Genomic DNA, 22917 nt, shown 5'->3' on the forward strand with positions numbered 1-22917 from the left:
CCGGCCCGGCCCGTCATTTCACTAGTTTCGAAATTTTCAAAAAACACATAAGGGGGGTCCCTTATGTGATTTTTATCGACCAAAAATTTTTTTTCGAGTTTTTTGATCTTTTTTGATCAGACAGACGAACAATCAGAAATACAAAAAAAATGGAAAAATTATATTGAGAGCTCAAAATTTGGCTCAAAAATACAACATTTTTGACACCGGGCCTTCCGGGTCGGGCCCGGTCCTTGAAAATTTCCTCAGGCCCGGAATTTTACAAGTATGCTTTTTTTCTCCCAGCGAACTGAAATGCACATTTTTATCTATGATATTTCCATCGACGTTCACAAATAATTCGATTACGCTCTTTCTATAAAACCCCGTCTTCTTCCCTCCCTCACCTAATATCATTTGGGAAAAGTCTTCGAGACAACTCCCTCATCACTCATGAGCATCTTCTTCTTTTTACGGGGGAAAATGGGAGAGAAGACGTTCTGAAGGAATCACTGAGTTTTTAGACCCAAAAATTGTTCAATGTTCCTCAAAATTAGTTTCGAAATTCACGGTAGCAGTGCGTGAACGGGGAAAATGGGAAAGAAGACTTGCTGAAGGAATCACTGAGCTTTTTTTCCCGTTTAGGAAGTTGAAATTTGCCTCTTGTTGTACGTTTTTCTGACTAGAATAATAATCTGATTTTAAAAACAATGTTTTTATAATTTCAGGTATATAAATTGGTCATTTCTGTATTCCTTGTGTTTTTTTGGTTCGTAAGACTAGAACTTTATTTTTAATTTTCATCTTCCATTCACATAGATCTCTGGTTGAAGCGCCAAAGTCCCGGCAAACATATTATTAGTTTAAAAATAAAGGAAGAAAATTTGGATCAGTGCGTTCGTTCCTGTTCGTTTTGTTTCTGGAAATTAACAATTTGGTACCATTTCATAGACATTAAGATACTTACTGGTGAAGACCTTCGATGGGGGTTTTAAACAAGAGTGTCTATGCACATCATTTTGATTTGAGTATCTGGTCTTTGCTGGTTTTTCTCGTAAGTTGAATGAAATCGAATGATTCGTCCGGTTGGGTTACTTCTTTCACTCGCGTTCAGCTCTGCTTCCGTCTTTCGAACAAATATTTCGAACTTGACTTCAGCCATTCTCAAATGGAGATCTCGACGGCGTTTTGCGTCTTGTTCTTTTTGTTTTTTCAGTCTGTCCGCGGAACTTTCCTTCCCATCCTCCTCTCCGCATTCCGTTGGGTGGGACAGTGAACTGGGCGGCATGAATCCCAACATCCATTGACTTATTTCTCCGTTTTCGTGTAAGCTCATGGTTTCAGCTTCTTTTTCTGCTACTTCTATGTCATGGTCATATTTCGCGTATACCAGTTGATATTTTATATTCAACCAATCATACCGCATTTTGGGAAGAAGCGCCTGAAATTCACATGTTGGACTTTATTGAATCTTCTTTCACAAACTTCAAAAGCTTCCATTCGTGTCATTTTTAGACAATTATCTCTCTTGTGTTCCTCGTAAGTTGCACAGTTATGACAGAAGTCTGAAACATAGAATGCAATTAAATGGAGGAAGTCGAATTTTACTACCTTCTCCCAGCTCGTTCTTCACAGGGACTGTGTCACCACTACACAACTTGCTCACAGCTATTTCATATTGATTCGTCATATTGTCGAGTTGTCTTGTAAGTAACCTCTTTTTAATCTGACAGAAATTTACATAGGAGTAATATGAAAAGTTTCGAGGAACTTACTTTATATGGTGAGAGCGAAAACTGATCCGGACATTGGTTTTGGTGTTCTTCTATGTCTTCGAGAAATGTTTCTCCGCAGAAACAGCAATTTTTCTCGCTTGCACTGATATCAATCTCGAACATTCTGGGAAAAAATGTTGGTTTAAATGCAAAGCGTAACCAAATCTGCAATTTGCTGCGGCCACGGTCGCCTACTTGAATTTTTACTTGAATTTTTCTAGGAAATTCGCTTGCCCGTGTGGACTCCACGGAGAGCCAAACGAGCTCGTAAATCGCATCAACATTAAAGGCGCATGGAATTCCATGCAAGGGTCTCGCTTGGCTGGCCGTGAAGTCCACACGGACAAAAAAATTTCTTGTTACTAGCATGTTGCGTTTCATCTCGAAAACACATTTTTATATGAAAGTTGAAGTCAAACGACTACATCGTGTTTGGAAACCATGTCAACAAATATACCAAGGGAGTAAGTATCACTCTACCTTCCAGAAGGTTGCACAAAATGTAAAAACAGTATGTTTTTTGTCAAAAAAATAAAAAAAGAAACAAGAAATTCCGATCGGATCATAAACGATTTTTCAAGAATTTTAGAAGAAAATATAAAAAATTAAATTATTTTTATTCAACACAAGCTTCAAATCACTCGTGTCAATGAAAGCCTTTAAAATCACAGACTGACAAATAAATATGACACAATATCACATACATTACCGTCCATTACCCATAAAATAAGATCATGAAATAGATAAAAAGAGAACATGATTCATAATTATTTATTGTTTTCCTCCAACTTATTTGCTTGGTCTTCACGAAGAATGCGTTGTGCATGCTGAAGCTCGAAGAGCAACTTGTCACTCGTTGCCATCGTCATATTCAGTTTCTTTTTCCAGGATGTAGTGCTGAGTTTTATGTCCAATTCGCAATCCGGAGCATCATCCATGACACGAGTAGAAACCTGAAATTTGAGATAAAAAGAGAAAACCAATAAAACGCTCTCAGTGTGTATGAGGAAGTTGCAGCGGTAGTTTCGTTTCGGGAATTTTTTAATTCTAGTGATTTTGATAGTAATGAATTTCCGATCGGAAAGTATTTAAAAATGGCCGAGGTTTACTGTTCTCTATCGAAATTGAGTTGATTTCCCAGCGGGAAAACCTCAAAAGCGCGTATTTCGAACGCAAATACCTCAGTTTTTATTAGAATTCACTCGAAAATGTCAAATTTTTATTTTTTTTTTTTCGACGAGGCGGGTAATTCTTTTACAGGTTTCCCCCTAAATTACATACCTGCATATTCATTCTGATAGTTGCTCGTCTGTAACTTCCACATCTCATTTCAGACTTCAACTGTTCGAAAAATTCGCTCGCAGCAGCAAGATTCTCAAGACCCTTCTCCAGTGCTTCTGTTGCCTCCAAGTTGGCTTTCAAAGCCGTTTTCTGAAACATTCTTCATATAATCGAGTATTCAAACATTTTGAAATCTTACCAAATCCTTTTGTTTCATGATCCACAAATTCCATGTGTTCATCATTTGGAAAATCGGCGCCTATTACTTTCCGAATGCCTGAAAACTTGTTTCTTTGAGACAAAATTACTGCTCTTATCCAAACTATCACATGCAGATAACACATGGAACTCTATTTTTAAATGGAAGCAACGAAAGAAGGAAGAAAAATCGACTGAAAATGGTAGGAAAGTGGCTGTGGCGAGAAGAACATATGTTCGCTAAACAATGCGCGGTAGCGGAATAGCGGAGTGTCGTACTAAAAAAAATGATTGCAGCATTATGTAAATGAAAGCGGTTATTCTAATCGTGATAAGATGGATGAAAGAGTAAAGTTAACTCAAATTGAAGAAGAAGAATGTGAATTCTAATAAGAATTGTGATAAATATGGGCTGATATTTCAGCGGGTTCGGATCTATATTTTTTTCGGAATTTCGGGAAAATCTCCCTCGAGTTTGGAGCTGTATGTATTTTTCAAAATACATTCCAGACGCCCCAGAGAATGGAGATACCCTTGAAACTTAGTGTGGAAAAATATGACATTTCTGATGCCACGTTGAAAATTGAGTCATTTATAATCGATGTTGTCACCAGCTAACGGATTCGTTAGCATTAAAATGCCTTCTTTTATCTGCATACATCGCTTATCCTCTAGAAACACTTTAAAATACAAATTCATCGCAAAAAATGAGTGAATAATTAGAAAAATTTTATTGGCCGGTACTGTAATAGTGAACATTTGTAAGTTTTATGGTTGAACAAAATTATTGGGTGAACATTCAAATAGGCACGGGTGACACTAAGCATATCATTTTGATTTGAGTATCTGGTCTTTGCTGGTTTTTTTTTGAAAGTTGAATGAAATCGAATAATTCGCCCCGATGGGTTGCTTCTTTCACTTGCATTTATATCTGCTTTCATCTTTCGAACAAATTCTTCAAGTTTCTCTTCAGCTACTTCCAAATCGAAAGCCCGATTCTGTTTAGCTTCCAATTCAATACTACTTTTTAGCAAGTGCGCGAGATTCTCCTCGCTTTTGTCTGGTAGGAACGGCGAAGCGAGTTTTATAAAGCCTAACATAAGTTGACTTGGTTGTCCGTCTTTATATAAAGCATATTCTTTTTCTCCCTCTTCTTTTCGTTGGTCAAAAATCACATTGATCAGCTGATATCTTATGCTCAACCAATCGTACCTCATTTTGGGAAGAAGCGCCTGAAATACACATGTTGTACTTTGGTACATTATTTTTTACAAACTTCTAAAGCTTCCATTCGTGTCATTTTAAGACAATTATTTCTCCTATGTTCCTCGTAAGTTGCACAGTTATGACAGAAATCTGGAAAAGCAATTGAAGTTGAATGAAGAAAGTCGAATTTCACTACCTTCTCCGAGTTCGTTCTTTACAGGGACTGTGTCATCACGACACAACCTGCTGACAACAGTTTCACGTTGAACCGCCATGAACTCGTGTTGCCTTTGAAGGATTTTCTTTTTAATCTGATCGTATTTTAGATTGGAACAATAGGAAAAATTTTGCAACACATACTTCATGTGGCGAGAGCGATAATTGATCCGTACAATGCTTTTGGTGTTCTTCCATATCTTCGGGAAACGGTTTTTCGCAGAAACAGCATTTTTCCTCGCTATTGATGATCCTCGAACATACTGGAAGAAAAGTGTTGGTTTAAATGCAAAGCGTTACAAAATCTGCAATTTGCTGCGGCCACGGTCGCCAGGAATCTTGAACTTTATAGGGGATTCACTTGTCCGTGTGGACTCCACGGATAGCCAAGCTCGTAAATCGCATAAACATTAAACAACAATTTCCTGCAAGGGTCTCGCTTGGCTGGCCGTGAAGTTCACACGGACAAAAAAATTTCTTGTTACTAGCATGCTGCGTTTCATCTCGAAAACACACATTGCTATGAAATATGTAGTCGAATGACTACATCATGTTTGGAAATCATGAAAACAAATATACCAAGGGAGTAAGTATCACTCTACCTTCCAGAAGGTTGCACAAAATGTAAAAACAGTATGTTTTTTGTCAAAAAAATAAAAAAAGAAACAAGAAATTCCGATCGGATCATAAACGATTTTTCAAGAATTTTAGAAGAAAATATAAAAAATTAAATTATTTTTATTCAACACAAGCTTCAAATCACTCGTGTCAATGAAAGCCTTTAAAATCACAGACTGACAAATAAATATGACACAATATCACATACATAACCGTCCATTACCCATAAAATAAGATCATGAAATAGATAAAAAAAGAATACGATTCATAATTATTTATTGTTTTCCTCCAACTTATTTGCTTGGTCTTCACGAAGAATGCGTTGTGCATGCTGAAGCTCGAAGAGCAACTTGTCACTCGTTGCCATCGTCATATTCAGTTTCTTTTTCCAGGATGTAGTGCTGAGTTTTATGTCCAATTCGCAATCCGGAGCATCATCCATGACACGAGTAGAAACCTGAAATTTGAGATAAAAAGAGAAAACCAATAAAACGCTCTCAGTGTGTATGAGGAAGTTGCAGCGGTAGTTTCGTTTCGGGAATTTTTTAATTCTAGTGATTTTGATAGTAATGAATTTCCGATCGGAAAGTATTTAAAAATGGCCGAGGCTTCTCATATTGCTTTCTATCGAAACTGAGTTCATTTCTCAGCTGAAAAACACCAAAAGCGCGTATTTCGAAGGCAAACACCTCAGTTTTTATTGGAATTCACTCGAAGATGTTAAATTTTTATTTTTTTTTTCGACGAGGCGGGTAATTCTTCCACAGGTTTCCCCCTAAATTACATACCTGCTATCCATTCTGATAGTTGCTCGTCTGTAACTTCCACATCTCATTTCAGACTTCAACTGTTCGAAAAATTCGCTCGCAGCAGCAAGATTCTCAAGACCCTTCTCCAGTGCTTCTGTTGCCTCCAAGTTGGCTTTCAACGCCATTTTCTAAAACAGTTTTGATATTATCGAGATTTTATAAATTCGAAATATTACCAAATCCTTTTGTTTCATGATCAATTCGACAAATTCCATGTGCTCGATCATCAGTTGGAAAATCGGCGCCAAGTACTTTGCGAATGCCTGAAAAATTGTAAAATGAAACAAAATATGATGAATAACTTTCTTACCCAGACTATCACATACAGATAACACATAGAATTCCATGTTTGAGTGGAAGAAACGAAAAACAAAGAGAGATCGATTGAAAATGGTACGGAAAATATTGTGGCGAGCAGAATATCTGTTCCGCTAAACAACGCACAGAAGCGGGATAGCGGAGTGTCGTACCGAAGAGAATCGCTGGTGCATCAGCAAGTGCATGAGTTACGGTTATTCTAATCGTAATGAAATGGGTTATAAAAAACAATTAAAACCATAGAAAATAGAAAAAAGTAAATAGAAAATAGAAAAAACTCAAAACGTTTCACGATACTGTAGTTCCCAAAAATGCATTTTTCAATTTCGGGGATTTTTAAGACCAATCTGAGATTTCATGAGTGACAGTATACTGCTAAAGCCATAAACTGGTATACCAGGATATCATTCACTACTGTATACAAACCATAAACGACCGGTCACCGTATACCGATATGTATACCGTGAAACCTGTAATAGAAGTGCTCTATCCAGTTTGAGCTAATGTTTTGGCTCCTCTGCAATTTATCAAAAATATGACAATTGAGGAAATATTTTTCATATTATGATTAGCATTTTATCAGTGTACATCGTCTTATATCTTTGACAAAAACCGAGAAAATTGGCTCTAGGTTAAAATCTTGCAGCGACTTTCTATTAAAGGATTCAAGGGTACCTGGTGTATCGTAACATCAAATTTTCCAGATCCCCGTTTCAAAAGTTTTCTATCTAAACTCAATTAGATCCGGTTTTCAGTTCCAGGAGTGTTGCTATTCTATGTATTACGGACCGGACCTCTGGCTGTCAATTATTATTCCCAGGAGACAAGAATATAACCGGACCTAGCTGGCTAACGGATCTAACTGAATGTACCAAGTTTAGGCAGAGAAATTTTGAGATGGAGGACTTCGAAAGGCGAAACAAATAATGGAAGTATACAATAATAGGCCAGATAATGAAAAACTGACAAATGGTTTTCAAATATTCTAGTGTATGACTTCGACAATACTTCTAGCCATACATCTGAATTTTTTTGAAATCTCAAATTTTATCTGTGTACAGAAAAGTTCCTTTTATCCTTACTAGAATTTTTTCAAAAATGCCGTCAAAAACTTAAAATTGGAAAAAACTCCGTCTTGTGTTGTTCGTTTGGTTTACTGAACCTAACACAGTAAATTTTTCATTCCTGGAGACCGGATCTAGCAGAGTTTCGCAAATTTACTTTTTTTTTCTTACTTCAATTTTAAATAAAATGATATGATTAAAAACTAAAAAAACTTTAAATTGTGTATCCCAACTAGCTCTTGATTTATAATACAAACTAGTCTTGTGAATTCGCAAAATTATAACCCTCTATTTTTCAGGTTTCAAAAGAACTCGTTTTTTAAAACGTTTAATTTTGAAAACGCTGGAAGTTTCTCCTAATACTAGTAAACACTGTGCTGGCCAAATATATGAAAAAAAACGTGTTATTCAGTTGATTTTGGCCATTTTCAGGAGTCTGGAGCTCGGCTGTCAAGTGTCCTATCATTTTGAAAATTTTGGAGGATGCAAAACAGCTCTAGATTGAAAAGTTTGCATTTTCTGAATTTTTTGAGGTTTCCTAGTTTTTGAGTTATTCGCCGATTTCTGAAATGCATCTGTTTTTTTTTCCGTTTCAGTACAAAAACAACAGCCAAAAAGAGAAGTCTTCAGAAATCACGAAATAGCTAAAAACTAATAGTTTTCAAAAAATTGTGTTAATGTAAAACTTTCAATCTTGATGAGTTTCATATCCTCCAAAATTTTCAAACTGATCCGATACTTGGCAGCTGCGCTCCAGACGAGCATGTTGAATTCAGTTAGATCCGGTGGTCAATTAGCTCCGGTTAGAATCGTGTCTCCTGGGAAGAGTATTGACAGTATCCCATACAGTAACCATAAAACTCATATCTCATGGTATAGTCACGTTCCCTCCCCCTTTTTATGACATGACAGAACAAGCTCCGCCCACTTATCTATTTGGAGGTGTCGTCGAGTTAGCTCCGGTTATTCATTCCATCATTCAGTCTTATTCTCATTGGCTGGCTGGTGGGTCCTGTTACCAGACCTAAATATTTCATTTATTGTTTTTTCTACTATCCAACTTCATCTCTCTTTTCCTCCCCTTCAATCAACTTCTTCTAATTTTCAGAAAGTTCAATAATGTCTGGAATCCAAGTTAGTCTGAACAATGCCAATCTCTGGAACAAGTTCAACAGTCCAATGGAAATGATCGTGACTCGAAAGAACGGAAGAAAAATGTTTCCAACTCTAGAATATTCTGTTCGAGGATTGAATCCTACTGCAATGTACGAAATTTACTTGCATATGGAGAGAATGGATGATCATAAGTTAGTTCGGTTTTTTTCGAATAAGATGGTTACTGTAGAATCAAATCAAAATTGAGAAATTCTAGGAAGTTTCTGTAAGCGAAGTTCGATAATTTAGAATCATCAGAATTGAAGTTATCAAATAATCAATTCATGATAACATCAGATTATTTTAATAACGTGGAATTATATTTTTATCAAATTATGACTTTATTTTCCACTAATCTATATTTTATTTTTGAAAGCGCATAATCAAAAACTCAGATTTGAAAATTAGAATTTTGTTTAGATAATACAGAATTTGAGATACCGAACCTATAAACCTATTTCTTTCTAGATACCGCTACAAATACAATGGATGGGACGACTATGCCAGAGCAGATCCAATCACTCCAATCCAAAAAATAAAACATAAAAGTGGAGGACAAACTGGAATGTATTGGATGGATGGACCGATTTCATTTGAACAAGTCCGATTGACAAATAACTCAGAGATGGAGAAAAAAGATCATATTATTATTCAAAGTATGCACAAATGGCGTCCAGTGGTCACAATTCGAGAATTGAAAAATGGTGACGAGGAATTCAGAATGGAAAATGTGTGGTTCGTCGCTGTAACTATTTATTATGTAGGCTCAAAATTAACATTTCTAATTTTCATTTTTTATATTTCCAGAATCCAGAAATCAAGAGTCTGAAAGTGGAAAACAACAAGATGGCATCTGGTTATCGTGAAGCTGGACATCACAAGACAACCGTTCTCCCGACACGTGGCACCAAACGTACTGTTTCTGAAGCCTTCCCAACGCCGCCATTGAGTACATCACCACCATCGAAAATTGCTCGTCACTTTCCAAATCCAGGAAATTTCGAATTTCCGAAAATGAATCCAAATGATGGAAATTCTCCAATTCCGCATCACCTTCCAAATCAAGAAAATTTTGAATTTTCGAAAATGAATCCGAATGGACATTCTCCGATTGCTCATCACTTTCCAAATCCAGGAAATTTCTATTTAGTAACTGAACATCAATATTGGATGAATCCATATCAGAATACGTGGAATTGTGGATACAATATGGGACAACAAATCCCACAACCAGTCATAAATCAATGGAATATGCAGAATATGGAACAATCAAAGCATATGAGTCATGAGCAACAAGGAACCAATTGCCCGCGGTATGTCCGGGGTATCAGCTTCCTGTGATAAAATAGAAGAAAATCAACAAGAAATGTAACAAAATCGGTTTATTATGAACAAGTTAGAAAGAAACAACAAATAAAATCTTAGAATTCAAGCAAACTCCCTTAAAATCTTTAAAAGAGTCTCTCAAAAACTACGAGCCAAATCCAAGCTCGCAATCCCTCAAAACTAAATTTAAACTGTGCGCGCGCCGAGCGGGATAGCGGAGTGTCGTTGCTTGGTTAGAGGGAACCTTTAGAAGGGGTTGGAGGGTAGCTGCCCCAGGCAACTAACCTCAAATAACGCAATCTCTCCAGAATTTTACGGAAATAATAATTTTTAAACGCATTTTTCTTTTTAATAAAGTTACATCGAATTCCAAAAAAAAAATTTTTCATTATGAAATTTTTTAAACTGGAATGGTGGCTCGGGTGGTGCTGTCCTTGTCCTAGTGGACAATTCCAGCAGTGTGTGTGGTAAAATGCTTAGTGTACTCGTGTAGATGACAATCCTCAAACTTGGGTAATTAAACCATTTATTGGATAAAGATATAAAGAAACATTATAGATAAAGGAAAAACAATAAAAAGATATAGAATAGCTCGCCTTGGGCTCGCTTTTATACAAGAATTATGGGGCGAAGTTAACAGTAGATAGAAAGGATAGGAATGTGCGGGGAAAACAATAAAATCTAATGAACAGGATATGAATCATAGGACAAAATGAACTTTGTCCAGATAGAAAGAATCAAAAGAATACAAAATTATAAAATTTGTTATACTCCCGGCCTCCTGCTTGAAGCTTCTTCGTCTAGTTTCGGCGGTTCGTGTGGTTTCGTTGGAAGGTGTCCTTGTCACCACGATGGCGTCTCCTGTTGTCTTCATAATCTCTACTGGTGCTCGGTTGATCGTCTCGTATGTCGAAGAAGTCGTCGCGAGTGCGCGATCGTCTTCTGGGGACGTAGTCGTGAGGCCGTCGCAAGATCATCTAACAAAACGTTAATATTACCGTTACGTCTTTCACAGCCTTCACAGCATCTTTACCCTTTTTGTACGTTGATTGTCGGTTTTTTGGATGGAGGCACTGTATTTTTTTCAGTTGGCCGGCAAACGACAATTTTTGTACTTCTCGTACATCCAAGCCTGGTAGACCGCATGAGGAAGACAGTTTTAGGACACTGAGAAAAAAATTCAGTCAATTAAAATTCAACAACTCAAAAACTTACCATCATTCCTCATGACATTTCCAGATGTTCGTTGTTGCGAAGTAGATGACATCATCTAGGTCCATTGCAAACACACCATTCTCCGTCAACTGCGTTTTGAGCTTGCAGTTCTTGAAGTTCTCCAACGAGCAGATCGATAGTGGTCTTCCACAAATCCAGTCGGATGTTCCAATTTTTGACAATCGTCACCGGTTGGAATAGGCTTCATCCCATCGAACACCGCCATCTTCGGAGTTTCGTAGTAGCGATAAGCCGTATCATCGTTTACGAAGCCACTGATTGGAGCTATCTGGAAGTGAAAAATAAATATAACTGCTTCCGAATTAATTTCTAACCATGTAGGCGTCTCCGAATTGACGCGTTGGATTCGAGTAGCCGCAAGCAGTAACAGTATAGTTTCCATATTCTTCCTCGCATTTGAAACTTTATTCCATGGTTTTCAAGACATCGAATCCCAGTTTCAATCATAATGCTCTTGGCAGAAAATGCCCTCAAATATTGGGAAGTTTTTTAAAGTTAGAAATTCCAGTAAAAATCAAGGGGGTTTTCAGAATCCATTAATCTAGAGGATTTGTATCTGAAAACCCCCGGAATAAGGTAAGACCTCCGTAATCAGTTGGTGGCCATTGGAAAATAGAATGCTGGTCGATCGAAAAAATTTCCTACAATTTTTTGGAGGCGGTACGACAAAGAGAAAACATTAAAAAAGGGGACCTAAAAAGATGAGACACAAACAAAAATCCGCTTTTATTTGTCTTGCAAAGTGCATTTGTCAGCGCTAAAGAACAATTTTTAATAGAAAAAAGTTAATATTTAATAAATTGTAAAAATATTAGAACTTTTTTACAATGTCAGTGAAGCGACTTAATCGAAACATTTTTGTGTCATTGCCATTTATTGTTATTTGTTATCTATGGGGACCGAATCAATTGGCTGAAAGTGTCAGGAAAATCGCACAGATTCAGAAAACCAGATAACTCTGAAAAACATTCATTGAATGAAAAAACTCCGCGAGATTATTGATCAGTTCTCCTCCTCCAGCTCGCTGGCCTCTTCGTGAGTCTCTAAGACACTGCCACGAATCTCAAGGCGGTCGCAAAGTCCATTGTAGAAGTCGATGAAGGCGACTTCGTAGCGGAGAACATGATCCTCAAAGAACTGGTACTCGTTGGAATAGGCGACCATGACACGGTTCTAAAAAATATACTATTTCCTTGAAGAAGGAAGTTTTTTGAAAACTCACAAATGGCTTGTGCTTGAGAAAAGTGCGAATCATATCGATGGCGCGACAGGCCGCAAAAATCACTGGGTCAGTACAGCCTAAATATTAATGGTCATACTTAATGGACCCAATTGAGAAAGGACATCATTTGGAGGTTACAGCGATTTGGGGGTACAAGTAGGTACAAAGTGATTTAGGGATACAAAATCCTCATTTCGAGGGTATTAAATTCAAATTTTTTCAGTTTTTTGTACTTTCGAACTGTGGATTTCGTACCACAGTATCCCAATGAATTCAACTTTTTTTTACCCTTTGAATTGTTTGCCAATTGGGAAACCCTTAAAGAAACGTTCTACCCACCTTGAATTTCGAGAACATTGGCCACATCCTCCTCAGTGGGCTCGCGATAGGGCATTTCTTGAAAAATTATCAGAGTGAAGCTAGATGATCCTAAGTTCAATAAGAAGGAAAAATGAAAGGCGTTTTAGGATGTTGAATTTTGAAAATAGTGAATGACAGGTGAAAAAATGTACTTTTTCAAAGCAGAAAAAGTGGGACAAGTCTCGCCTTTAGTTTTGGTTTGTCTCTTAAAAGTAAAAAAAGAGAAAATAAAAATAATGAATGATCAGGTAGAACTAGTAACGTGCATTCTACCTGAAATACAAAAAAGTGATAAGATATAGAGAAAAGAAGGGTCATAAGAACAGAAACAGAGAAAGCCAGCTGGAATGAGTACAAGGACAGGGTTGAATGAGAATTCAGATATTCAACGTGAAAAAATACGAAATGAAGAAGGGATTTCGAAAAAAAGTTGAGTAAGCTTGATTTTTTCCCGGCTGACTTAATGACCGAAGAAAGTGCGTTTCATCCTGTCATGCATGGCTCACTATTATTGCACTAATTAAAAATTTCAAGTTCTTAAAGTTGTCTTAGCGAGACTTTCACATACGTCATATTTTACTTTCCATACTAATGAGGAATTGAAAAATAAAAAATTACAGTTACATTATTAAAAAAATATTACAAACAACAATTCTAAACAACATTTCTTTCTTTTATTTTGGAAATCCGTGATTATTAAAAATGTGAATTTTTGCACATTGAGTTTTCGAAATACCGTAAAACTCTGCCGGGAACTCAGAAAAGCTGACTAAAAGTTAAAAATTAGGTAGTTCTTTTAAAAAAATGGCTCATTGGGAAAATATCAAAAGTAATAATGATCGGAGGTGGAATAATATTGACTCCGACATTTTAAACAAATGAGTGCAATTTCAGTGCGCTTTCTGGTTTTCAAAAGTTCAACGTGTATGACTTGTCTCATGAGAATACTAATGAAGCTCCAACTTCCAAAACAAAACGGATCTTGATCTTACTTGGTTTTCCTGCCACCCAAAGTAGCCCTTGCAATGCTTCAGGGAGATATTTACGCTTACATTCAATTTCGAATCTTGGTGTGGTTTGATGGAATAAATAGTTGATTCTAGAAAAACAAACTTTAACATTTAATGACGAAGGTGGTTGCTAGGGCATTTTTGAAAAACTTGTATAGTAGTCACCTGACAACAAACTTAGCATTTGAGTTCACCTTTCTGTGAAATTGAGGGGTCGGATATCATTTTGGAAGACCTTTTGAACTTTAGCATCAAAAAATCATACTTGCAAAATCAGGGCCCGGCCCGCGGGCCGGGCCGGGCCGAAGATTTTTAGGGCCCGGGTTCTCCAAATTTTGAAAAAGTTTTGAAATGTCAGAAACTTTCTCAAATTTTTTTGTGAAAGAACTATTTTTTATGGACAATCCTATCTCGAAAATTTCTTTCCTTGTCAGAAAAAATTCTCCTCTTTTTGTAGACCTCAAAAATAATTTTGAAAGACAGAAAAAATTTTTCCGAAAATCCGGGCCGAGACGGGCCTGTCCGGGTTCTGAAAACTTTAAAAAAAAGCCCGGCCCGGCCCGGCCCGTTGCAAGTATGCAAAAAATGAGCGCATATTAAAATTTCAAAAACGGTGCGGCAATTATTGCCAAAAGGGATGATATACAAACTCATAAAATCAAGGAAACTCTAGATTTGGTGTGCACGTGTAACTGCATGAAAAACTTACCAACATTGTTAATTTTTTTTCAATTAATTTATTTATTTCAACGAAGGGGAGAAAACCACTAACACGTGAAATGTCTATGAAACTAGGAGATATAACAGGGACATACATTTGTATTAAATGTTAGATGGAGGAAAACCGAGTTAGTAATTAGTTGAATTCAAGACAAGAAAATGTTTTAGATCACAGGATAATAGTCGATTTTTGAAAGCCGCTGACAAGGGCTTCACCGGAAACACTTTGGCGGGTAAAGAGTTCCAACATCCGAATACTCTATTAGAGAGAAATTGAGAAGATATTGTTGTTGAGTTCTTGATAAGGATTATCTATCATAAATACAGGATTATCTATCATAATTATATTATTAACAGAAAAGTACTATTATTGAATTTCTAAAAGAACAAAGAGTGTAACAACCATATTGCTCTAAAACAATGGGAATTTCAGTATACCGTAAACACTTAGAGATAATAAACTTTTTTCAAGGTCTATGGTGAGAAAGATCATAATAAATCCTTAATTCTGGAAAAATACATTCATTTTTCTTTCAAAAACATTGTACACGTCTCTAAAAAACTTCACCACGAATTCAAAAATAGATAAAACACCAATAGGTAAGAGCATCCAAATATCAGCTTGACAAAAAAAAAACAATGTCGGAGCTTATCATCTGTCAGAATCCCTGTTATTTGAGAAAAATTACCGAAAAACTTGTGATAGCAGAAACCCCTAACTATAATCGAAAACCTTCTTACTAAAAATCGATCTACACTTTTCATCTTTCTATGCTTCATTCTATTTTTTCTAAAATTTACAACTTTGATATCTTGTGGATTCTTGAACACTTGAAACATCTGCAAGATTCCTGAATACATTGTTCTTCCGTCAACTATTAGCTTTTTTTTCCCCAGTACAACTGAGTGAACATATCCGCTGGATACGACTCCGTCACAACTGAGACTTTTGAATTATTCACGAACGCTGACCAATCTTCTTCATCGAATTTTCAGACTTTTAGTTTGGGTTTCCATCATAGTCTGAAACTTTTTCCAAATCATTATTCTATCGGATGCCAACTTCCTGTGAATTTCAAAAATCTTGTTTCCTGTAATTGTTCAATGTTAAAATATAAATTGAAATTTTTTGTGCACCTGTTCCACCCGGCTTTCTATAAATTATATAATATTCAACATGTGCATTTTTTCATGCTGTTTTTCAGGTTTTCTTGTTTTCTCAAAACTTTTTCAACGTATTCTCTTTGTTTTGACTCATATATGCATGTCGTTTAGCGAACATGACTATTTTTTGCAGTTGCTTCCTATTTCTGTATTTTGCCTAAAGAGATGACATCGTTGTTCTACAATATGTGTTATGATTTACAACCTGTCTAATCTGCAAATAAAAATTTTGAATCTAACAACTTCGATCCAATAATCTGGTCTACAAAAACATCATAGGCACTGAATATGACTCATTATTTTGTCATCCACCTGTCTGTAAAACTATAATCCTAATCTCTGGGATATTCCGTGTACTTGTTGGTGCCCTCCTTGATCGCACGGCATGATTACGGTTTTTGTTTTCTGAATATGTTCCTTGGTCCCCTCCACATATTTTTTTATTATTTTCCCATCTAACTCGATTATTGACGTAGTGAGCTGCGGATATATTTTTCCACTAAATTAGCTGTCAAAATATTCAATGCGTTAAAAGAGATATAGCATCTCTTTTTTTTTCTTGGATAGGAGTATTCCACTCGTACTTGAATATTCAACAGGATGTGAGCAGTACTTTTTCCCAAGTTTTTTCAGTAGTAATTAGTATTCTTGTGACTGATATTTTGCAATCTCACGCCCTTTTACCAAATCACACAATTTCAACCCACGCCCCTGAACTTTCCGTGGACAATTCGAGTTTTCAATTTTTCACATGAATCACGGAGAAGAATGATGTATATATATATATATATATTTATTTTTCCCAGAACTATTATCCCTCAATTTCAATTTTCCTCTCTAAATTGAAAAATATGTCTCAAATTGAGTTTATTTTTCGCTCCCAGCTGTTTTCTCATATTTTCTTTTTGAAAGTCAAAGTGATGAATAAATCGTATTCAAGTAGAAAAATAATTGTTATTCTTTTTCAGTTTTTTTTCCAGTGACTTTTTCTTTGATTTCTCTCGCACTCTCTCTCTCTCTCTCTCTCTCTATGGATAATCTCCACTAAACTTATTCATGTCAAATCCAGCGGAAACGCTGGTGTAGGTCATTTTGATATTATTGATATATTTATTTTTTGTGATCTATGCAGCCGAAACTTTTCAGACAAGTGTGAAAAGTCACGAATTCTTTTTCTTGGAGTGATCAAGAATCATCAGAGAGAGCCGTATACATTTTGGAGCAACTTCTTCTTATTTATGAATAGAGACCAAGGGAATCGTAAACTAAAATTATTTTTCTGTATGTTTATTTTTTTCTTGAGCTTTTACCAGCCCTTTTCGAGTTTTCAAATCTTAGGTTTTTGCTCAGGGCATATTTTAACTTGTTCAAGGTATAATACTTCGAAATGACTTTTGCGGAATTTTTCGGGATGTCGAAATTCCGATTTTGAAAAGTTTAGAATTTTGGAATCTTGGAAAGGTCCGATTTTTAAATATTCGGAATTTCAAAATCTCGGAATATTCCGATTTTCAAAATTTTAAAATTTTGGAATATCGGAAAATTTCAATTTTGAAAAAATCGGAATTTTTTAATTTCGGAATATTCCGATTTTGAAATTTTTAGAATTTTAGAATTTCCGAATATTCCGATTTTGAAATTTTTAGAATTTTGAAATTTTGGAATAATCCAATTTTGAAGTTTTTTAGAATTTTCGAATCTCGAATTTCTGAATTTTGAAATTTTGGAATAATCCAATTTTGAATTTTTTTTAGAATTTTCGAATCTCGAATTTCTGAATTTCTGAATTTCTGAATTTCTGAATTTCTGAATTTCTGAATTTCTGAATTTCTGAATTTCTGAATTTCTGAATTTTTTTTTTGAAATTTTGAAATTTCGAAAATATTGAAATTTTAAGATTTTTGGAATTTCGCAATAGTCCGAATTTGACATTTTCAGAATTATGGAAATTCGGAATATTCCGATTTTCGAAACTTCACAATTTTGAAGTTTCGGAGTATACCGATGTTGATATTTTTAGAATTTCGGGATTTCTGAATTTCTGCATGCAATATACCGTACGCCAAAATTGTAATTCCGAAAAAAAAGTTTCGGAAAAATTCCGGTTCATTCCGAAAATAGTTGGAACTTTCGGAGTTTTCGAAATTCCAAATTCAATCCCTAGCTTCCCTGGCCAGAGCGTTGTTCAAGGGATTTCTAACAAAATATCATCGTTAGAAATACTCATGGTCTCAAAAATGTCAAGCTGTCTCCACTGCCATCACTTCTCAAACATCATCGACCATGAGTTGGTGTAGATGGCCTCCAGAAACTTATTTCGGCCCTTCTTCTCCTTCTTTCATCATTCTATCCCATTTTGTGTGTGTCCTGGTGTATGTGGTTTCCTTATCTAAATGCGTCTGTTTCATGGTCCATCTAGGACAAAAAGAAGGAGAAGAAGAGAAGGCAAATAAGATTTTCAAGAGTTCTTTATCCGCTACAGCCCAAAAAATGACGTCTTTCTTCTTCTTCTCCATTTTTCTTCTTATTTCACTTCTCACATGCCCTCTCTCCATTTTATGTTGGAAGACGAACTGGAGAAACTGGTCACTACCAAGTTGTCGGAAACAAACGGTCGTTGTGTCAGTTGGTTTTGGAAATCGTAGTGTGTATTGTGAAGTGTGAGTGTCACAGAAATTACCATAATTTTCTAGTGAATCTCTCTCCCGCGTCAGAGGCTTTCCTCTGACTTTCCTTCTTTGAATAGACGTCCAAATGCTCTTAGAAGCAATCACATTTAGGGTCTGCCTCTTCCTCCGGGGCACGGATTTCCAGAAATGTCAGACATCAAGTTATGTCTCATTAATTGATTTCTGAGCATTCTGAGCATTTCTGATTCCGAAAAGATTCCGTAAAGTCTCATGACCGGGACCCTTTACCAGAAGTGTTTTGGAGGCCCCCAATGTTGTTGACAGTTGACACTCTCCACTTCCATATAAGAAGCCATCCTTTCTGACACCACCACCACAATAACAACAACAGGCTCCTCAGATTTCTTCAAAACTCGCGAGGCAGGCGTTCTATTTTATCGTTCTAGTCATTCATGATGATCATCATTATCATCCCCATTTTTCATAATCCGATCAGGCCGGAAATAGACCGGCAAACAGTTATAAATGCGTAGGCATCACTTTCAAAGCACATTCGCAACATTATTCTGCAGATTTTTTTCAAAGTGAGTACTGTAGTCATAACTTATTTCCGATTTAAACTGAAATTTTAGAACTGCGTCTAGTTTCTAATAGGGAATATTTTGGATTATTAATATCTGACATTCAGCCGGATAGCCAGTGTCTAATCTTTAATATGCGCGTGGTCACCAAACACGTAAATATGACTGAATATTATCTAGGTTTATTGGAATACAAGCCGAATATGTCAATTATTTGAATGTTTCTGAATTTAACTACAAAAAATTTTTCCCAATGTTAACAACACCTCGAATGTTCAAGCTCAAACAATTCATAAACCAATGGAATTGTAAACCGCCAACTTTGAGCTCATCTATCTTATCTGCGGTGGAAGATATCAATAAGGTGTCAACTGGCAAAATGTTTATCATAAAATTAGCCACATTTGAACAGTTGAGTACTTTTTGACATCTTATACACGAAATGAGATATCTTGGCTCAAAGTTGACGGTTCGGGGGCCTTTGATTGTTTACGGTATATGAGGTAAGAAGAAAACAAACCAAGAAAGCAAAGTTAAAATGTTTTCAGTCACAACTAGTTTTTGGTCGTCACTTAACATTCGATCTGAAAGTTCAAATTATGGGATTCAGTCTAGTTCCGTATTTTGGGATTACCAGATTCCAGTCTTTGAACAAATTCATTAGATTGAAATGCCATTAAAAATAAATTAGAATCATTCAAATTCATTTTTTTCTCTGCGGAACTATGGGAATCTACTGATTTGAATCCCAAATCTGTGGTACACATGTTCTCATTCCCATTAAAGAATCAAGGTCAAAAATGTAAGATTGGTTTTATTGTCCTTCAAAGGCGAAATTCGAATTGAAATTGTCTGATGTAATATGTTTAAATTAAACTTCAAAAAAATCTAATTTTTCAGTATACCGTAATTTCTCGATTAGAAGCCCCACCCCCTTCTATAAGTGCCCTTTGAGTTCTATTATCTCGATCTCTGTGAATGCCATTGAAAATTTGTCAACTTTTAAAATATTACATACGATATGATCAGCATTTTATCAGTTAAAAATTTTTTTGATATCTTTCACAGGTATCGAAATAATTGAGCTTAAACTTCATGGTTTGAGTAGGCCTTCTTTAGAGGAAATACGCTATTCAGAGCTCAATTATCTCGGCTCCTTCAGGAGATATTGAAAATTTGTCAATGAATAATTTTTTATTATGATATCACCAACATTTAATCAGTTAAAAAAATTTAGATGTCTCTAACAGAAATCGAGATAATTGAGCTCAAATAGACGGGTTGAGTGGGCTTCTTTTAGAAAAAATACAGTATATACAGTAATTCTTGTTTCAAGAACTGAAGTGTGGTTTTCGACAGAGTTTACTTTAAAGTGATTACCTTTATCTACCTCGAATTTTCTTATTTTTGGTCTCGAGTACAGTAACCCAAAATTTTAGTAAACTCAAAAAGTTGGCTCCTAGTTTCGATCTCGATCTATTCCTTTGAATATTTAATTAACAATCTTAAGATCCAAAACTCAAGACTTAGTTCATGCATATTCTTTAGTTTTTCATTTCGAAAAAAAGCCAATGCAATAAACTGAAGAAATGTAGAAAAAAGTTTAATTTAAAGTCGAGAAATGAGCCATTGGTGCAACCACCACGACCATCACGTCTTAGTCATCCCACCCGACCCTTCAAGTATTATTCGGACGGACCAAAACCCCGTTTTTCGCTCTCCTCTATTCCTTTTTCTTCACCATCTTCTTCTTCTTCTTCTTCTTCTTCTTCTTCTTCTTCTTATTCTTTTCCTATTCTCCTCCCATTTCATTCTACTTCTTCTTCTCCCGCCCTCCTCTCCCACATGCTTCGTCCTTCTCTTCTCAGTATTCACTACATGCTTTCCCTCCCTCTTCTCTTTCTTCTTCTCCCGCCCTCCCTTTCCTTCCTTTCCTTCTACTCCCCTCCCCCTTGTCAACCAACCGCCATGACTTTTTTCGCCTTGGTTTGTCCCCGCTCACCCGATTTTTTTCTCGTTCATTAGTTAGGTTTTTTTTGAAAAAAACTTTATTCTTTAGTTATCAACTCATAACTCTCCTATAATTCTAAAAGTTCTGCAAGCCAAAAATTCAAATTGTAGTTCTTCAGCATTTCTGTCTCTTCTGGCTTATTTTGTAGCTATAAGTTTCAGGATTAAATTCTACAATTCTACTTTTCTGACCTCTTCTGACCTAAAAATCGTTTTTCGGATTTTAAATCAGAACAAAACTATGTGTTCTTTCGAACAATCACGTTTTTTCCTCTATTTTTCATTTTCAATTTTCTCATTTTGAATAATTCATCTGTATTCTATACTCATGAATCCAAAATAATACGTATTTTCTTCAGATTATTTTACTACAATGGGAGAACTCGAGGTTCCAGAAAGAGAGCTCGAGTATTTTGCGACTTCAGCCAGAGCTGGCCGCCGTAATGCACTTCCGGAGATCGAGGTAACCATTTTCTCTGGAATTTCGAAAAAAATTTCTTTGTTTGAGTGTTCCTTGAGCACTAATTGCCCTCCACACCCTTGTTGGTTTGAACTGTCGGTTTGCACACGTCTTTCTTTTTACGTGAAACTTGAAACCCTTCAAACACGCTATACCCACCTGATAACACAGCCACGTAAGTGGTCTCCTACCAAAACTTCGGAAGTTTTTCTTTTCCAAAAAACACACAGGAGTAGAAATTCAGGGGTTGTGTGTACACGACAGGATGTGGTTGTGGTGTAGAAAGGCAAATTTTCCAGTTCGGTAGTTCCCCACTTCCAAATTTTCGTTTTCTTCGCGGTGTTTTCAGAGTCGTTTATTTTTATTTTTAGAATTGTGGTTTTTTGGGAAAGAAGCGAAAAAAAGTAGAAGCGAAAAAATCTCACTTCTAATCTCCAAAAGCATCTTTCCCACCTCTTTTAAAAAAGAGTATTTTTTTTCTCTCAAAAATAAACCCAAACGCAACGAAAACAACAAATTAGAATTCAAAAGCTAATCTGAAAAAAGGAGAGCAAAAAAGGAATTTCTTATCATCAAGTTTTCCTTCTCATCCGCGATATGACGTCAAAATTATGCTGCTCTGCGCTGCTCTTTTTTGCTACGCCGACAAACATGTCTAGTATAGAGTTACCAGAGCAGAGGAAAAACTGAAATTCGAGAGCAGCCATAATGGGATCATTTTCTTTTTTCATCAAGAAGGCTTTCTCACAGACACATGATTCAATTTAATTTTCCTTCTACTTTCAGGTTGAAATTAACGATCAGGATGCTGCAAAACTAGCTGAGAGAATGTCAGATATGACAGCTCATTGCGAAGAGACAGCTGATAATCAAAATCAGCCAGGTAATTCGGTTTTTTTACATTTAGACACAGAAAATAAGGCGCATAATTGAGAGAATTGAGGTACAAAGCGATTGAGAAGTACAAAATCCTCAATTCGGAAGTTCAAAATACGTGAAAAACTTTGATTTTGTATTTTCGAATTGCTGTACCCTCCGAATTACCGTAAACACTCTAAAAGAACGCCACCCGAGCCTTCAACTTTGAGCCCACATATCTCGTTTTGTATAGAAGGTATCAGAAAGTAGCTAACTGACCAAATGTTGCTGATAATATAATGAACACTTTGTCAATTAACAATTTTTTCATATCTTCAACAGAAACCAAGATTCATGCGCTCAAATAGGCCGGTTGGGTAGCGTTCCATCAGAGTGTTCACGATATGTACCGAAAAATCCGAAAAATTCAAAGACATTGTAAAAAATATCTTCAGGACCATCTCAACCAAAACAAGGGAATTCGTAACAGACGTTCCGCTGAATGAAACGATCAAACATCGGAACATGCCGTAACGATTGTAACAATTTTCAAATTTCCTACATTTTTTGTCTTTTTCCATCCAACTAACAGAATGTTTACAACTTTTTTGTACCCCAAGGAATCGGATTGTTGTCTCAAAGTGGGGATTTCATAATGATCCCATTTGCAATGACCAGAAGTTCTTGTTCATTTCTTGTATGACTCACTTCCGAGAACTGT

The 22917-nt window shown here is 36.1% G+C and overlaps 6 protein-coding genes across 6 annotated transcripts; 2 read left to right on the top strand and 4 right to left on the bottom strand.

The window, feature by feature from the left end:
- Positions 1-970: 970 nt before the first annotated feature.
- Positions 971-1877, bottom strand: CBG07748 (the record flags this gene model as incomplete). The annotated part of the gene is made up of 4 exons (XM_045240450.1): positions 971-1420; positions 1465-1544; positions 1591-1705; positions 1755-1877. The coding sequence occupies 4 exons, from the start codon at positions 1875-1877 to the stop codon at positions 971-973; spliced, it is 768 nt and encodes a 255-aa protein (XP_045093445.1).
- A 644-nt stretch (positions 1878-2521) lies between these two features.
- On the bottom strand, positions 2522-4804 carry CBG07747 (the record flags this gene model as incomplete). Its single annotated transcript, XM_045240451.1, has 5 exons — positions 2522-2707; positions 3036-3185; positions 4031-4465; positions 4510-4589; positions 4636-4804. The coding sequence occupies 5 exons, from the start codon at positions 4802-4804 to the stop codon at positions 2522-2524; spliced, it is 1020 nt and encodes a 339-aa protein (XP_045093446.1).
- A 740-nt stretch (positions 4805-5544) lies between these two features.
- On the bottom strand, positions 5545-6419 carry CBG07745 (the record flags this gene model as incomplete). Its single annotated transcript, XM_045240452.1, has 4 exons — positions 5545-5730; positions 6058-6210; positions 6259-6345; positions 6393-6419. 4 exons carry the CDS (start codon positions 6417-6419, stop codon positions 5545-5547), a joined length of 453 nt encoding a protein of 150 aa, XP_045093447.1.
- Positions 6420-8583: 2164 nt separating this feature from the next.
- Positions 8584-11205, top strand: CBG07744 (the record flags this gene model as incomplete). The annotated part of the gene is made up of 4 exons (XM_045240453.1): positions 8584-8771; positions 9088-9379; positions 9427-9852; positions 11185-11205. The coding sequence occupies 4 exons, from the start codon at positions 8584-8586 to the stop codon at positions 11203-11205; spliced, it is 927 nt and encodes a 308-aa protein (XP_045093448.1).
- A 978-nt stretch (positions 11206-12183) lies between these two features.
- On the bottom strand, positions 12184-12797 carry CBG07742 (the record flags this gene model as incomplete). The annotated part of the gene is made up of 3 exons (XM_002645919.1): positions 12184-12354; positions 12404-12480; positions 12743-12797. 3 exons carry the CDS (start codon positions 12795-12797, stop codon positions 12184-12186), a joined length of 303 nt encoding a protein of 100 aa, XP_002645965.1.
- An 8454-nt stretch (positions 12798-21251) lies between these two features.
- Positions 21252-22683, top strand: CBG07741 (the record flags this gene model as incomplete). The annotated part of the gene is made up of 3 exons (XM_002645918.2): positions 21252-21341; positions 22125-22221; positions 22652-22683. The coding sequence occupies 3 exons, from the start codon at positions 21252-21254 to the stop codon at positions 22681-22683; spliced, it is 219 nt and encodes a 72-aa protein (XP_002645964.2).
- Positions 22684-22917: the final 234 nt, after the last annotated feature.

The sequence above is a fragment of the Caenorhabditis briggsae genome (genome assembly GCF_000004555.2).
Source record: "Caenorhabditis briggsae complete genome, chrX, whole genome shotgun sequence".
Classification (NCBI taxonomy): domain Eukaryota; kingdom Metazoa; phylum Nematoda; class Chromadorea; order Rhabditida; family Rhabditidae; genus Caenorhabditis; species Caenorhabditis briggsae.